Source organism: Emydura macquarii, unplaced genomic scaffold, assembly GCF_026122565.2.
Source record: "Emydura macquarii macquarii isolate MOO-44397 ecotype Brisbane River unplaced genomic scaffold, CSIRO-AGI_Emac_v2 contig_3603, whole genome shotgun sequence".
In the NCBI taxonomy this organism is placed as follows: domain Eukaryota; kingdom Metazoa; phylum Chordata; order Testudines; family Chelidae; genus Emydura; species Emydura macquarii.
The window spans coordinates 1,572,474-1,591,005 of NW_027133740.1; the positions used below are offsets into that span (position 1 = coordinate 1,572,474).

The 18,532-nt window shown below is 42.2% G+C and overlaps 1 protein-coding gene across 1 annotated transcript in view; it reads left to right on the forward strand.

Moving 5' to 3' along the window:
• Positions 1-18,532, forward strand: part of MCF2L2 (MCF.2 cell line derived transforming sequence-like 2) — a 159,755-nt gene that overhangs the window by 27,644 nt on the left and 113,579 nt on the right. The window contains 1 exon segment of the mRNA XM_067536595.1: positions 8,907-8,912. Within this exon segment, the coding sequence (XP_067392696.1) occupies positions 8,907-8,912 (6 nt within the window).

Consider the following 18,532-nt stretch of genomic DNA (forward strand, 5'->3'; position numbering starts at 1 on the left):
TCCAGTACAGAGGTTGATTTAAGCAATAGGTTACATACTAGTTCATAGTTCTGCAGTTTCATAACTGAGTTGCTTCAGAACTCTTGGGTGAATCCCGTCTGGTCCTGGTGCCTTATTACTGCTTAATTTATCAATCTGTTCCTAAACCTCCTCCATCAACATCTCAATCTGGGGCAGTTCCTCAGATTTGTCACCTAAAAAGAGTGGCTCGGGTGTTTCTCTATGTGTTTTATTTACAATGTGCTAAACAAGTGCAGGTTCCTCACATCCCATACCTCTTCCAGCTGTCCTCTTTTGGACTTTCCCTAAGATCCTTTCTGCATATTAAGAGGATCAGTACTACCAGGCACACACTACTCCAAATGTAGCTACCAGTTTTTCTTTAAGCAGCCTGTGACCCATCCGTGCCTAGGGTAGCCACCTGAAAATGCCAAGGTCGGGGCAGGCTGTAAAAGGAGAGCAGATTCTCCCAACACTGATCGATGACACTGAAGTCAGACTTCCCAACCAGCCACAAACAGTGCTTCTGATTCCCCACACTGGTTATCAAGAAGCTAAAATAAAAATGTACACAGCCCCCTTTACTGCATTTCAGTCTCTGGCTCCCAATCAGCCACTAGGTCCAGTAAAGAGATGAGCATAGAGTTTTAAATAACTTTTTACCAAAAAGGTTTCTACTGACCCCAAAGGGTCAGCCACAGCACCAGATCAATATAAGTTTGGATCTTACCCAAAATACCACGCTGCCAGCCAATCCTTTAGTAACTAAAACTAAAGGTTTATTATAAAAAGAAAGAAACAAACCATAAGTGAAATGTTAAATGATCAAAGCGATCACATACATACAAATGATTGGAAAGTCCATATACATCAGATTTCCAGTAGAAATGTGGAGTTTGCAGGTTTGTATAGTTCCTCTGGTGTACATCCAGTACCTGGATGGGTCTCAGTCCTTTGTTTCACAGCTTAAGTTCAGTTGTAGATGAGTTGATCCAGAGGTAGGCTGAAGACTGAAGACAAAATGGATGTGGTGCAGCTGCCTTTTATGTCCTTTGGCCTTTGCCATGCTGCTTGTGGAAATTTACAAGAATAAGATGGAGTTCAGAGTCACATGAGTAAGTCCTGGTGACTCATCAGGTATATCCCTGGCTTCTCCCCCTGGGCCCCTTGTACCTGTGAATTTCCTTAATGGGCCATTAAGCAGGCTAGTGCTGCAGCCATCCTGTCTGGGGTGTCACCCAGACACAGCACAATTTGAAATACAGATATATCAACCATATCCATAACTTCCATTACACATATAACACATGAACACAAACATCCTCATCTTACTTAGCACATTATAGCCTATCTAACAGTACCTGACCTGGCATATCTCACATGAATTATTATGATTCTGACGTACTGATGTTAAATAATATAATAAATGCCCCTCCCCCATCTAGCCAGCGTCACACAGCCTTATACTCATTTATATCTAGAAGCTAATTATTTTTCTCTGAATTATGGCCTGACGCTTTGATTTATGTGGGCAGGCCCACGCAATTCTGTAAAGTTCAGCCGAAGTCAGTGAGGTTCTACATGAGTTCATGGGATTCCATTGCAGGGTTGGAGCCCATATATGGAAGGATTCCTCTGAATGTTCCTCTGCTTGTGTCTCCCCATCCCCAGGGCAAGAGCAAACGGGATAAATGCCCATTTTTTGCCCCAAAAAAGTCATGACATCAGCTCAGGCAAGCAGCAACGTCAGGTGGCTGGGGGCAGCCCCACATGCGGTGCTTAATCTATAATGAAAGAGGTGCCCAATTTAAGCCCTGGATGGGTGGCCAGAGATTGGCCCAGGTGGCCAGGTCTGAAGGCAGCGCTGCCGCCAGCAGCAGTGCAGAAGTAAATGTGGCATGGTATGGGGGGTTGCCACCCTTGCTTCTGCACTGCTGCTGGTGGCGGCTCTGCCTTCCGAGGTGGGTGGCTGGAGAGTGGCGGCTGGGAGCCCAGAGGTGCCAAGGTGCCAAGTCTAGAGGTGCCGGGGCTCAGCTGAAATGAAGCACTGCCCATGTGGCAGGACTCGGGCAAGCAGCGACGCCAGGCGACTCAGGAGAGCCCCGCGCAGCAGGGCTGAGGCCACCTGCAACACGGCTCATATTCTCTCAATGCAGAGAGGTGAGGAGCGGGCAGGGGAGGAGGGAAACAGGGGCAGAGTGGGTCAGGAAGAGGGACAAAGAGGAGGAGATGGGGAGAAATAGGAGGGAGAAGGACTGGGGCAGAAGAATTGTCTCTATCCACTCCTGGTGTCTCGTTTTCAGCTTAGGGAAATATGGTCACTTTATTGCAAAGCAGAATATGCCAACAGGAAGCTACTGCATTGAGAGAGAGAATCTCTATGTAAATAAGTAGGCAGGTGAATAAATACGATGGGGTTAGCAGCTGCTAGAGGCCTGAAAGTAAGGCTCTTGTTCTATAGGCTGCATATCTAATTAGACCACAGATGCGCAATACCTGACTGTTTAACTGAGATCCCCTGTGCAGGGGAAAAAAACAAACATCCAGAGATGCTTCTCGCCTGCCAGCTCTCTAGAAGGACACTCCCTGTTTGCAGAACAAAATGCTGACCCTGTTCCCCACTCTGATTCTCCAAGAAAAGGGACGAACGGTGCAATTCACCCCAGTACAGAATGCTCAAAGAAAGGGCATACGTGGTGGTGGCAGGGGTTGGGCATTAAATGCTCCTGTGAATTTTATTGTGAGATTCACACACACACACCCCACCCCCCCGCACACATACACACACCCCTAGGTAAAAAAGAAATTCTTCTTTGCCGTGTGTGAGGGAAGGGGCAGAAACTTGGGCCACCCACTCCTGCATGTCAGTGCAGGGGACTTGGCCAGGTAAATGGGTGTGACCTCTGTCCTAATTGCAGCTGGTGGCTGTTGGCAGGTGGCATAGCTTCAGGCAACCTGGAGAGGGCAGGTCATGGACAGGTAGCTGCAAACTGCCTTTCCCCCACCCCTTCTGGACTTGTGTCATGTGCTCCTCTGTTGGACTGCAGAATCAGGGCCGAAATCGAAATATTGAAATTCAGACCAACTTGCATTCTGAAGCACCTCATTTCATAAATTAATCTACACACCGCACATGGGCATTGGGCTGGCCACATGCCTGAACCTGCCTAATACAAACAAAATGATAAAAACAGCAAGTTTGCTTTTTTAAAAACCTAGGAAACCACACACACAAAAAAAAGCTGCATAGGAAGAACATTAAAATGTTGCAAAGTCAAGCACTCAAAAATTAGGACATGCCATGATGAAGGTTGCTTGTGCTTTTGAATTATATAATGTGCGATATAATTCTAAGTACTCTGAAAAATCAGGTCCTAGGTGGCACAGGTTTGACACCCAAAATTAGTGGAAACGTTCGATTTTCATCTCTTTGCCTCAGGTCCCCATCAGTACAATGGAGGTAATACCATCCCCTCACCTCCCAGGTATATTGTTTGTGCCTCAGATTCTATAATGATGAGCACCATGGAAAAGCCCGTGAGGAAATTAATAAGTCTGTCTTCAGAGCAGGGTTTGAATGATGTGCAATTAATAAGGCCTAGGGCCACACGTTGAACAATGAGGATAAAACAAAGTATTGAATCAATGGGCACTGTCCAATTATGTTATTATGTGTATATTAGATAGCAGAGACAAACACAATGACTCATCCTCCAGGCAGCTTGGATATCTGACTTCGTTTGAGGGAGCACACCTGGAGCCTTTTCAGTACTAAAAGCTAAACCAGCTACGTCTCATCTCTAGCTGACCGCTCATTGGCTCCTTTTTGGCATTCCTTACGCTCACTAATACATGACACTCACTCACTAATGAATAACATCTGGACCGAGGATAAAAGGAAGATATCCTGCAAAATAGAGGAAGGAGAAGACGAGGTGGACAGAAGAGAATTATCTGATTTAGGAATGTGTGAATTCCATTAATGGCTCTTGGGGAAACCACTAGCTTCTTACAGCCCATAGTATTTCTATACAGAGGACAGGGAGAAGAGAGGCTTTTATTTTTGTGGCTACAAGGACAGCAACAATATATGGCAATGTCTGAGAAACTGATCGGTCTCTTTTTCTTACAGAGGGATACTTATATGAGGGGCCTCATTCTGTACTCCTTGCGCTTGATGGCAATTTTAACTGGGTCTGGAGTGCAGAATTGGGGCTTGAAAACCAGAGTTAATAGACCTTCTGTTTTAGGACACCTCGGCCCAGATCCTCAGAAGTATTTAGGTGCCTAACTCCCATTGATTTAAATAGGAGTTAGGTGCCTGAAGACCTTTGAGGATGTGGGCCCTGGGTCCTTTCCCTGGGTGAATTCACTCCCGTGCAGAGGACCAGTACAAACAAAATTTATGCACCACTTAATCCTCTAGGGAAAATTTCATTTCCACAGACTGCAGATCTAGTACATTTATTTGTGTTTTTCCATTCCAGTTTTAAATGTCCCAGGCAATGAGGTGTCTATTGTTCCCCCTTTGGAGGCTTCTCTCTATATGCAGTCTAAAATTTCCCCTCTCATAGGGCCATATCCTGATACCCTTATTCATATCAAGCAGTACCTTATTCCTTGAAATCAGTTGAACTGAGGATCAAGGTACTTTTCAGTGTGTGAAGGGATTCAGCTCTGTTCCTTAATTTCATCCCATTACTCCTACTAATTACTTTTATTATGCTGAATAATTCTCAGTCACTGGTGTACACACCCTTCAGATATTTATAGATTACAGACACAGGTTAATATGCTTAGGGCCAGCTTGTAGCCTGTCCTGTGCAAAAGAATAGATGGGGAAGGTGCATCCTTTTTTTCCACTTCCTGCATGCAGGGGGAAGCTGATTCTACAGAGCCACTAACTGACATCTTTGTTTGGAAAAGGTCAGGAGGTGGCTGGAGTTGACTCAATATAATATGCATGGCAGTATAGTTACAGCAGCACATCAGGATGTGTGCACTGCAACCTGTCCTGGCTTACTCCCCCACTGGAGCAGTAGGGAGACTAGCTCCCTAGGTCCTATGCTTCCTACTGGGCTGCCTCAGGGAACAGCCCAACAACACACTGTCCTTTCCTCTGAGCTAAACCCTGAATGGATGAGCCAACCCTTAATGTGTAACTTATTTGTAAACCCAGTCTGCAATCAGGAAACATGGTTAGGGCCCGGTTTGAGGAACAAGTACTACTCATCGTCAATATGGGTGATGGAATCTGAGGCTTAGGATGCTGTAATAATTAATTAATACAATTTCCCTAACAAAACATATGCAGTAACTTCCCCTCTGCCGCAATCTTTGCTTTACAAGCCCTACTTCAAAGCGAAACTGTGGCTGCAGACTCTCAATTTATGTGGATAAATTTAGTGTATTTACGCAACTTTTTTGTTCTGCGCATGAAGCCTTCTAACAGCTGTGTAAATCAAATTTTATGAATGAAAGATTTAAACTAGAAAAGGAACCTAAGGGAGTTAGGTGCCCACATGACATTGTCTTTTCAATGGGAGTTAGGCACCTAAGGAAAGATTTTTAGGTGCTTAGTGAAATTTTCAAAAACACCTGGTTCCCATTATTTTCAGAGGGGGTTAAGCCTCCAAGCATTTTTGAACATTCACTAGGCAGCTAAATATCTTTAACCCTCTGCCCCCAACTCCATTATGTCCCTTGGAATATCCCACCCTAAGAGTTTATTGCCTAGAGATTACAGATTTAAAAACTACTTAGAATATCGTATTTCCAGGTAGCAGCAACTCTGCTAGTAAAAGGTCTTTTTTCAAATAGTTGTGTGAACAGCTATGCATTTTCCTTCCTTTCACATCTGCTCTCATCAGGGCAAGATGATTGATTACTCTTACATGGAAAAGCATGCTGTCAGCTGGATGAGATAAAGACTTTACCTGGATGCAAATAGACTGTGTTGTGATACCTTTTTGGCCTGTTTCCTCATTCTTTTTAGTAGGTGTGTTTTGGGTTAATATTTACATAGCAACAAGTAGCTGATGCAAAACTTTCAATAAAGAGCTGTAGAGTATAACTATGTCAGGAAAGGGGCTGAAACATACAGCCTCATCTGACAGTTGGAGTAAAAAATATTGCTATTACTGGAACTAACTAATAACAATAACAGCTGAGATGCATATAGCTCATTTCTTCCCCAACGATTCACGTACGGTATCAGTGACATGCAGCCACCTCTAGAAGACATTGCCTAGCTCAAAACACATTTTATTGCATGACAGAAAACAGACCACTTCCCATTTTGGATCCATCTCAGGAGATGGAATACAGGACCTAAACCTCTCCCTGAAACTCAGAGGGCTGGTTTTGAGTTGATGGTGTGGATTCCTTACTTCTGTTTGCTTCTCTTTACTCACATCATCTGAAATACAAACTGTTCCGGTAAAGCCACTACTGACTTAAAACACTGATCCTGGGGATTTGCTGGGTCATAGACCAAGCTGTGCTTAGGTTTTTCAGGAACTCATCTTTAAGTTAAATATCCAAGGCACTTGTACCTGAACCAACTGGAGCCTCAACCTCAAGTCATGGTCAAGACATCAAAGGAATAATTGATTTTCCTTCCTCCTGGCTGACTGCATTTTGTTATTAGCTAGGACTTTTATAGGAGTATTATCATCACTTCTCTAGCCTTCAGAGCAATGATTAGTTCAGTGTAGCTGCTATTGCTGACAGTGCTGCATTAGGCAAAGCTCTCATGTTTCACATCAGTTTCCTCTCCTTTCAGCCCAGCTCTTGCATGTTTAACATGCAGAACTTTAGAAAACAAGCCGCCTTCCAGAGCAATCCAGCTGACTAAACCCCAGGTTCAGGGAGATAGTTCAGTGTGAGCAGGGTGGGAGGCTATTTTAGCAGAGCTAGTTGAAATGCTTTTCCAGGAAACTTTTTTTGGACACAAAATGGCTTTTTGATCAAACCCAAGGGTTTTCACAAAAAAGTTTTGGTTCTGGTGAAACTTTGGACAACTATTTTTTTCAAAATGTGCTTAATTTTAACAAAACACACATACATACACACACACTGTACTTTTCTACTGCAAGAAAAGTGCATAAAGTGAGAGAAAAGAGGAGGTGAACACCTGAACCAGGGGGTGAGGGTGAGGAATGAAAGCCTTTCCGGACGTCTTTTCAGAATTTTGAGGGGAATTTAATTTTTTTACTAACTATTGTTTCCTCCTGCTAAAAAAATTAGTTATACCATTTTCTAAGTGAAATTATACCACCTTCCAGAGGGAACAGCTGTTTCCATATAAAAGTCTTTTTCTACCAAGCAGTTGGAAATGGTACTTAAAAACAAATCAGATTCCCACTATACCTCATAATAAAGAGCTATTGGAGAACTGAATAACAATCAGTGGATGGAGTTCAACTCACTCATGGGACCCCATACAACTAAGTTGTTTTGTAGTCATTCTCACTCATCATGGTAATGGCTTCAGTTGTTCTATGCAGGAAGCTGTCTCTGGTCAAATCTTCATGTATCAATAATTAAATGCATAAGTACACCTGCAAATTCCTTGTGTGATTTGGGACAGGATGCAGGGTGGGGAGTTGCAAAGAGAAATGAAGGATTCAGAGAGAGGCCATCTCAAGTTTTGTTGCTAACTGCAGTGATTGTGCAGTTGGCTAAGGGGAAGGCAGCGCATAAAGACAGAAGAAATATCCTTCTTGTTTTGATACATTTCTGGGATAGACACAATCCTTCTGTCTGAGTGCATAATTGGGGTGGGGTCACCCTGATTTCTGTGAATGTATGAAAAAGGAGAGACATTTCAGTTCTTCTCTTTATTGATTCTATTATGCAGTGCCTTCTCCATTCGGGCTTATCTGCTTCTTTCTGGCACAAGTACCAGCCCTCCCTGACTCCCACCAAGAAGGACAGGCAGGTGTCAGTGAGAGCTGAGAGTCCATAACATCTCTGAACGTTGTTAGTGTAGGCTCGGAGACCTCTTCCACTCAGTTCAGCTCCTGTCTCATCACTCAGGTTCCTTTGTTTGGCATATAGCAATGCTATGCTGAGTTGGTCAGCCTCAGACATAAGTCACAGGGTTACCACATATCCAAAGTTACACAGTTACACAGAAACCCCCTTCCTATATTCACATTGCATCACATGTTTTGGGAGGGGCTTGGTTACTTTGCAAGAACCACTCCTTGTAAAGTCTGTCCCTGTGCTGTGCATATTCAGCTTTATTCTTCACCTCATCTTTACGCCCCCGACTTCTCTTGTCCATTGTTATCTTGTTCGGAGGAAATGGTTCCCTGGGCGTTCTCCCTCTTATATTAGGTAGCTCAGGCATTCTGTCTTTTAGCTTGGGGACCCCTTTACTTATCTTAGTACAAATGTTCCATTTTTGGCATACTGATCAAGTTACTGCCCGAATCCTGTTGTCCAAGAAATGGGACCTCCCCTTTGTTTAATTACTCATGTCAAGCCACACCTAAATCCATAATTAGCTTTATTTTGGGGAACCCACCTATGGAGGGACTCAAAATCAGTGAATACACCCCAAAAAATATTGGCTTTTATTTTTTCTGATGGCCTTTAGGTGAATTAACTAGAAAGTGTCCCTAGAACAAACAATGAAAGGGCTGCACACTAGAATAGGAGCAAGTTTGTCCTTTGCCACCTGACATAGCCCTGCTTTAACCATTTCATTTGGGGTCCAGATTTATTTCTAACAGTATATATAACCATGCCTATATCAATGTGGTGATCAAAGATAAACGTAACTAATGTTTACCTTACATTTTTAAATGCACTTTCATTTGCTATGAGCCAGCTCAGTTACTTGTTTGTCTAGTTTGGTTATATTATTATTAAATAACAGAAATAACTGCATTCTGGAGCCATGTGTATTACAGATCTCCTTCCCTCAGAATGTGCTAACACATTTTCTTTTGGATGGCAGCCAAAGGATACATAGTCTAGTTGCTGCTGATGATTTGCCAGTAGCATCAATTGGTTCATTGGTGGCTTCAGTCACCGTCAGCCAAACTAAAGACGCTTGACACAATGGAGCCTCTTGTGAGACTGTAGTCTTCTCAGGTTCATGAGCATTTCCACAACTGGCTGAGCACTCCATGATTACATTCATAGGACACATCCATGTGCTGAAATCGTACAGGGAAAACACTCCTTACAGGATAGCTTTGTCCCAGTTATGAAAAACAAAAATTCCTTTTCTACACTGAACAAGGAAACCATGCAAGTAATAACTGTCCTCAGCTTTCACTAGTATGGTTTCAACCACATAGTTGATGGCGCTTTCTGTAACCCGTCCGGAACATGGACGCAGACAGCGAGTAATTTGATTCGGAGGCACACCAGACTCTGAGCATTTAGCAATCTCCATTCCACTAACAGTTTTTTCCCCCCAACCCCATTAAAAAAAAAAAAAAGAAGTGTGTTTTGTTTTTACATTCCCCGTGGCATAGCAGCTGTGGCAGCATCCAGTCATTCACTGGTGTCTAGGTACTGTGAGTACAAAAGAAAACCAATAATTGTACTGCTATGCACTGAAAACTTGGTTTGAAAGTTATGGACACTTTCAGGTCTTTTTTTTGGCACCAATGCTATTGTACCCAATTGAACAAGATTCCCATCCACCTCCATGCCAAAAATAACTCTTAAAATAGTGCGGAATTCCCTGGTAACTAGAACTGACAAGCAGTCCTGTTGTGGGTGGAGAGTTAAGTCAGGTGTTTTTATTCTTATGCTTTTACAGTTATTAACATCTCACTGAAGACAATGCTCTGATATATTCCTCCTTCTATTATTCATGATGCTGGAAGCTAAACTACCTGCCACTAGCCAGTTTACTGAAGGCCAATGCTTTGTCCCCATAGGAAGTCATTGGAACTTTTTCCATTGATTTCAATAGGAACTAGGATTTAAGCATGATAGCACAAGTTTTCTGATATTAGTTTCTATTGATTCCCTCAGCTACCACTAGGAGATCAGCAGAAATTCCATGTCCACCAAAGTCCATTTCTGAGGTGGAGTTATCAAAAAAGAAAAGTGTTAAGAAGACAAAAGGCGGAATTAAGGTAGGAACATCTTTGTTTTTTTTAAAACAGTCTCTACTGTGACAGAATGCAAGGTGATATCACTGTATGGTGCAACAAAAACTCCTTAAAAATATCTGAAAAATACCCTACCTACCCTCCACCACTCCCATATGTTCTACATCAGTTTCACACTGGATTACATGAGCATAAACATTCAAGTGAAAGCTGAATTTCCTTTGGGAAGAAAATACCTGGCCATTTATGTATTGTAAGTGCATCTTGAATACCCCTCCCACATTACAATGCATTAGCTAACATGTACGCAGAGTAGTTGTGGCTGTGTTGGGCCCTGTGTGGCTCAAAAGCTTGTCTCTCTCACCAACAGAAGTTGGGCCAGTAAAAGACTTTACCTCATCCACCTTGTCTCTCTTTGCTTACAGGTGTCGTATAGTAGCTTTTTGTCTAAAGTGGGACTCTCATCTGACTTCACCTTAGTAAAATTAACCACACAAAAACAGTGTGCTGTTCAGTTCAGGATCTTGTATCACACTCATCACCATGGTATCCAAGCCCCTTCCAGAGAAAAAATTAAACAATAAGACATATCTGATGGAGTTTCTTTCACCAAGGGAGATATTTACTCATTACTTTGAAGTAAACTAATCCAATACCTGCTGTTGCATGCAAGATCAAGGAAGTGTACTTTGCTTTCAGGCCCACATACAGTGGGGTTTGTGGTTGTTCTTGGTTGCTGTAGTGAGCAAGTTCAACAAGCCTGGGCCACTCCTCCAAGGAAGTGCTGTCTTGTGCATGCAGGAGCATCATCCTTGCAGTAGACATTTCCACTGTTTGAGAAGTGGAACTGTAGCTAATGGTTGAGGTCCCAGAGAGTGAGAGAGTCCTTGTTGTATCCAGGCCCTGATCCCCTTGCAGCCTAGAAGCTGATCTTTAAACTCATCGTGATAGTCTCTGGGGAGCCAGTAGAGTACAGGAGTGAGGTTCATTTGCTAACTCGGGTTGCTCAGAAGGAATACTGCTACATCCTGCAGCAGTTGTGGTTTCCTCATAGCTGATGCTTTCAGAGCCAAATAAATTACACTACTATAATCCAGACCAAGAGGGGTAGCCTCCCCCACCCCCTGGTCACATGCAGTTAACGTATCTAAACCAAAATTTAATGTGGTCTGCAGTTCATACTTCAATGATTTCTTTAGAGATTGGATAAATGAGCTCTCTATGCAAGTGTAAGGTAGTCTGCTCAGCTTGTTTCATGTGCAGTTACAAGTTTACCCTGTGCCTCCAGTATGAGCATATTTCATAAGGTTGCCAATGTCCACATACTTCCATCTGCAAAGACATCTACAAATTTACAAAATGTGTCAGAGATGTGCACTATCGGTTGCTTAATCATGGCCTTGTAACACTGACTCATTCCGCTACAGTACCTTTCTACTCCCCTTGGTTGACCCTCGGTGTCATTTTGCTGCTTAAATTGCAATTTGCTTGGCACAGAGATGCTGTTTAGTTTGTCTCTCTGGTACCTTGCACACTTGTGGGTGCTCATTGAATAAATAACTCAGCTAAAATGTCTCAGCTGGAATTTAAGAGAATGTCAGAGCTCGCTTGAACCCAGCAGCAGGCCTCTCTTACTTACCTGTTCAAACTGAAATCTAGAACCACCATCATCCCTCCAAATGCATTGGAAAGGCGTCTCCTTTCTGCAGTCATTGTAGCTGGAAGCAGATTCCATTAGTACTGAGTTCAACCAGCTCTCTTTACCTTGTCCTAAGACATCATACAACCAGACAACATCTGTAGGCATTATCCAGATTTTACATGACACGGAGATGAATTCAATTCTTTGACTGCCAATGTAAGCTCCGTACACACCTAGCCCAAAGCTGCTGTACAAAGCTCTGCCTACGGGGAGGCAATGTAATAAAATGAATACATTTAATGTTTACCTTCTTTGCCTAATCTACTTTTCCATTAACAATTGGACTCAGCCTAAAACGTATCGAGGTGGGTAGGGGGAAGGAGAGCACCAGGACACCAAGGGTTCAGAAAGCAGTGGAGAGAGGGCTATTGGTGGTGGTCATCTTGTTTTGAGCACGGCCCCTAAAATGTGAGTCCAACCACAGTTGTCCCCTTTATCCGTATTGGGCAGTGTTTCTTTGTACTTTGGATCGTGTATACATCCCTCCCAAAAAAAGCCCCCTACAAAGAGGTTTATTAGTGAGGCAAGGGAGGTGACACAGTAGCACGCTGTTTTGTAACTAGAGGAAAATGACTTAACTCCTGAAAGTCATTCTAACGGTGACTTTTTTTTAATAAAGCCATTCTTTTCTCAGACCGGATTACGGGATGTACCGTATTCCAAAACTTCCTTTCAGGCTGCACCCACAAACAACTGCAGCTTCTTCCTGGACACTTACTATAGTAGTTATTCAGCTGCATTATTGAAATGCTCCTAGAAAATGGCATGATTCATGCTCATGGGGTTTGTTTGTTGGATTAGTTCCTGTTTCCCCCCCCCAAAAAAAACATTAGTTGGCAAGCAAAAGCATGACTCATCCCTATGGCCTCACTTGCACAAAGGTGAAAGGCATCATTAGTGAGTTCATTTGTATCAATGAGCTTTCCCCCACGCCTGACCAGTCACAGGGACACCAGACAGAATTTTAAAAGCTGGATATTAAGCAAAGGGAAAAGTTTCCTTCATAGCTCCATCTAAAGTATCATTACTTATTACTCTGCTGATACTCATCTGTTTTCTCCAGCCCCTTCCCCCCCCTCAACTGCATGCCCTCTCCTATGATCCTCTATATCCATAAGACATCTCACTTCTTATCTGCCAGGTACATTGTCCCATCTTGGGGAGTGGCTCCTTAACACCCATGTCTTCCCAAACTTTTCCTTTAGTGGTCTTCCAGAAGACTCCCTTACCAGAACTGCTGTCCTGAGTTGTCCCATCTCAGTTAGTTGGTAAGGTAGCTTTTCAAGACAGGGACTGAGTTTCATTCTATTATTGTTAAAGCTCTATGTACATTTTACAGCTAGCTCCTGACGATGGAATTTACTGCTGGGACCTATAAAAGGAGTCAAAGGCAATTTTGTGCTTTTAAAAATATTTAAAAAAACCGGCTCACATGACAATATCCTGACATTCCCTTTTCTCTCCCCCCCGCCCCCCACGCTGCCTGTCCCCCATTCTAACATAGTGTACCTGTGCCATAGCACTCCCTGCTGGTAGAGTGCAGCACTGCAGCTACCCTTCTTTCATGGGCCCTTAAGAACCCCAGAGTCCCAAGGGGTGTACAATAAAATTCCCCTGCTGGGGTGCTTCTTTATTAAAGCCAAATAAACTTGAAATAAAGCATCTCCCCTTGGTTTCAGGGAGTTGCAGTCCTCCACCTCCTCGGGGCCTGTGGTTCTCTGGGAGTTTCTCTATGAGCACTCCTCTGCAACTGAGACCTGATGACCTTTCAACAAACACCTAGATGGGCTCATTCCTCTTAAATTAGCAATCTACCCTGACCCATCTAGACTAGAGATTTTGGTGATGGTGTAACTCAAGTTAACCCCACTACCAACTGTAAATGGTAGTATGGACACGTCACAAATATATGTTCCAGGACAAACATTTGTTCCTGGTCATAGTTCACCCTAGTACCGACACAGCCAGGAACAAAGGTTTATGGAGTGTCTACACTATCATCCACGATTGTGTTAGCAGCTCAAGTTTAAATGACCATTGGTTTGAGTTACAAACAAGACAGACCATCATTGTTTTCAAAAACAACAGTAGAACACTTTAACATAACTTTCCTGCCATGCATCTCCATCCCACCCACATACACACAAAAGCTGACTCTCCTTGAAACTCTCTGATATGAGATATTCTGACGCTAGGGTGAAGAGTGTGGAATAAAAACCTACACATATTAGATATAAATCAGAGATGGGTCTTCACCCTCCTCAGAAACTTGAGGGACGTTTAGCTCTGCATCCAAAATTTGTGGTTCAGTCCCATTTCCAAATGTAAACACCTATTCTTCCCAAAGACTTGATGCATTCCTTGACCTGTTTGAAAAGTTCTGTAACATATACAGGTAGAGCCACCTGCAACAACATTGCCTCAACATTTGCCTTTTGACTTCTTACCGAAGAGAGAACTATTGCAAAAAGAATCAAACGAGCTTGCTTTAAATAGATACTTCCCTTGAGATTAATCAGTTCTGAATAATCATGTGGCTGCTCTGCTTACACATGAAAAAGCAAGTTTCTGATTGTGGTTGCTTAAAGAGCAGCTTTGGCGCTTAATCTAGCTACCTCAATGTCCAATCAAATAATTAACCACCATAAACCAAAATGGAGTGAGGCACTTAACAGAAAGCAAGCAAGCAAGAAGTATCAGTAATTAATGTGTAAATAATTCTAGGCCTTCCTGGGAGACCATATCCAAAACTCACTCCGTGGCTTGCTTAACTGGGCCTGCTATGTTAATCTCTCCAAGTACAGTTTACATGCTATGGCTAAATAAATAAATAAAAAAATCCAGTATCTGATCATACAAGATACTGTTCTTTAGAGGGAAATGAGGGGGCTCAGCAGCTCCATGACTGAGCTGCAGTTTAGGAGATTAATTACGAGAATGGATTTCATGGAAGACACTACTGAAGGAGCAAATTCTGCTCTTATGAGTAGTCCCACTGAAATCAAGGCAGATTACTTTTGAGAATAAGGCCTTGTCCACACTACAAAGACAAGTCAGTCTATGTTAGGTTAACTTTCAGCCATCACATTAATCACTGCGTTGGTGGATGCCCACACTACCTTCCTTGGGTCGGCGGTGTGCATCTTCACCAGGAGTGCTTCCAATGGCCTAAGAGGAGCAGTGTGGGGAGCTGAGAGCCTGGTCTCTCACCTCTACTGGCAGCTCCCTGTCGGGAGCCCAGCTGCCCCACAGGCTCCCAACAGGCTCCCCCACACACCTCTGCATCCTCCTTGTTCCCTGCTGTGAGCTGGGCGAAGCCAGCCAAGGCTTCTTTCCCCCAAGGAGCAGGATCTAGCTGCCCCGGCTTCTCACTCCCCCTTCCTTCTCCCCACAGCCCAGGGCTTCTCGGCTCGCTGCTCCCCTCCAGGAGCAGGGTCCAGCCCCTCAGCTCTCCAGTGGGGAGAGCCAACAGCCGATGTAAGGAACGCAGTGTCTACACTGACACTGTGTCGCTCTAACTACACCCACATAAGCTCTACACCCCTCATTGAGGTGGTTTTATCATGTCAACATAGCAGGGGAGTTACATCAGGGAAGGAGCATTTCAGTGGGTACACCTCCCCTGTTTTGTCGACAAGAGACAGTTTTTGTCAACCGTACTCTGTAATGTAGACCAGCCCTAAGGCAAGCAAGTTTTGGCCCAGATCTTCAGAACCAGAGAAGCACAGTGAATCCCAGACTTCCACTGAAGCCTAGGGGAAAATTACCAGGCTATTCGTGTAGCTGAGTAGAAAGCATTTTGATATTTATGTACACTGTATAAAACTTACTTCAGGGTGTTAATATATTGAAAGATCATTCACAGTGCAATGCTTAGCCCTTGGGTAATTTAAGCATATCCACCCTTTCCTATTTTATAAATCTAAGATGTTAAAAGCCTGTGAAAAAGCATCATCATCAAAAGAATGACAAACCGATTCTAAAAGTTTGAGAGAGAGAACAAGAAAACCCCTCAATACTCTGGAATGCACTGTTCTGCACTGTATATAAAGTTTGAAGTCTGAAGACAACTGAATGCAGTTTAGCTTAAGACACATCATCATTTGGGCAAGACCAAAAAAAAAAAACACACACAAAAAAACACCATGCTTAATAACATGCTAAGCATCCATAAAATACTGAATTAAGTTTGTGATATTCCTATTCAAGTCAGATAAGTACAAAGAGTTACTCCCTATATAACATTTATCTCATGTTATGAGCTAAGAATGAAGATTTTTATAAAAAACCTTACAAGAAGCCAAGGATGTCTCTGGTATCTGGAGTAATTTTCTTCACAATAGGATAAATGAAACAATTCATAGCCAAAAGGAATAATACATATGGTCGTAAAATATTCTTGAAAATGCAAGACGTTTTTTGTTTTGTTTTTTTAAACCCACATTATAAGTTAATTATTGGAGTAAAAAAGTTGAATTAAATATAGAAGTTGCCACTTGCTTTACTAAAATACATAGGGTCAAATTCTGCCTTTGTTGCCTTTTTTTTTTTTTTTTTTTTAAAGCAACTGAAAGGTGAGTCTTCAGTCAGCAAATTACAACTATTCAGTTTTTAAAATGCGTTTATTTTTAATTCAGATTGAAGTGATGCATGAAGCCAGTCAAGGTGGATCCAGCAGAGTCCTGGTGATGAGTGAAAGCGAGGAGAATCTTTCCAGTAGGAGGAGGTAAGAATGCAGAAGAGTGTTGTTAGTGACAGGAACTACCGTTTTCCTTTTGCCGTAATGGAAGGTAGTATTTTTTTTATTCAGTGATAATACTTCCCTCAAAAGCACATGACCACACGAAATTTATTTTCTTCAAGACTAGATTGATCACTCATTATGAGAGTCAGAGTCACTCAGAGATACTCACCATATTAAAGAACATTTGGAATTCTGACCAAGAAAAGTCATCAAAACATGGCATGAGGGAGGGTATATTTTACATTTGAATCAATTAAATTTAAAATTAGGAATATTGTTTATATAAAATGATACTTGAGGCCATAACTAAGAATGAGCTTTGCATATTCATCGACAAGTTTATACATAAACATCTTGAAATAGCTTGGGTTTAAAGAACTACTTAGCAAGAGAAGATTGTGTGTGATCAGGAAATGCGAAAGGTATGTGGGCATTTTGTTTTTTAGTGCACATGATGCTGCTGTCCCCTCAGCCCTCCTCCCCCTTCTTCTTGGTGTAGTCTCGTTGACATTTCATTGTCCATATAAGCTAAATCTTCATAGAAAATTGGCTAATGGGTTTATAGTTTTCATTGCAATTAACCTAGATTTGTGAGAGATTTTTTTAAAAAAAAGTAAAAAGTAAACATTTAACCTGAGAAGTAATTTTAGTATGTTTGCTTGTGAACCACTAAGTGGATGTGCTGGATTGAAGCTTTATTGGAGACAGTCTGGTTTATATTCCCTATGCATTTTTTAATCCTCTCTACTGTGTGTGGGCACTTTTATTTATTACCTCACATGGTCATTTCTGTTAAAAATACCACTATTCAATACAACATTTTTACAATAGAGCATAGGAAATAAAGCCTAGATTTCTATTTACATAGCATTGCAGGTGCTGAAGATGCGCTGTTCTTGGAACCCATTGTTAGAATATAGATATTTAGGCCTGCCTGTAAAGGCCTATGATTTCTAAAGTATATTCTTATCACTTAGCTTGTTACAGGGTATAGAAACAAAAGTCACAGGTTGCCTGTCAATCACAGGCCGCCTCTCACTGTGACAGTCTGAGGCCTTGTACTTTGGTTAAGCAAAAACAAGCAGCAGAGGCAGCCATAAACTGGGAAGTGTGCAGTCATCCACACATTCCAAAACAAATTACATTAAAATAAGGCAACCAGGCTGTTAAGGTGGCAATCAAGTCTAATGCCTCCGGCTAAAGAAAAGATCCTAGAATGTTTAAAGAAAACTTTGTTTGATAGCATTCTGTCTGGTTTTTAAACACTTGTCAACAGTTGGGGTTGTAGAATCTAGACTTCATATTGTTTGGTCATTACCATACCCACTTTTCTGATAAATTCTGTCTGATTCTTCGATGGTTTCTGTCTGTTGCATAACTAATTGTAATCGGTTAAGCTGGTGGGGTATGACTGGTTAGAGAATTATGTTACAATGTTAGGATTGGTTAAAGAATTATCTTGTAATTTTTTTTTTAAATGATTGGTTAAGATACCCTATAAAAACTGAGGTCAACCAGAAAGTAGGGGGAAGAAAAAATTACTGGTGTGAAGAATTGGAATTGATGCTTACTGGATTATCTCAGTAAACCCATTGTATTGCCTGCTGCAGGACTCTGGACTTCGGCTTCTGTCAGTGAACCAAGAACTGAGGGGGGGCCCCCTAACACCCACACTATTATAAAGGCAGCAGATTTTAAAAATTTGGGTTGTTTATTTGAAATGATAAACCTGTGAAATGAAATGAACCTGTACTAACGGATGACATTTCCACGTTCATATCCCATAGTCAGATGCTTTTCCCCTTGGAGATGGGCACATGAGTCAGAACTTTAAAAGAGATTAAGTTTTCTCAATGATTCTCTCCCCTCCAGGCCAGATTTGCAAATCCAATCCATAAATAATGGAGATTTAAGACTGTAATATGACAAAGTTGCCTATGGTGAATGTGAGAGATTCATCTTGAAGAGCGATGTTTCTGGATGAATTTTGCCTTTACTATTGTT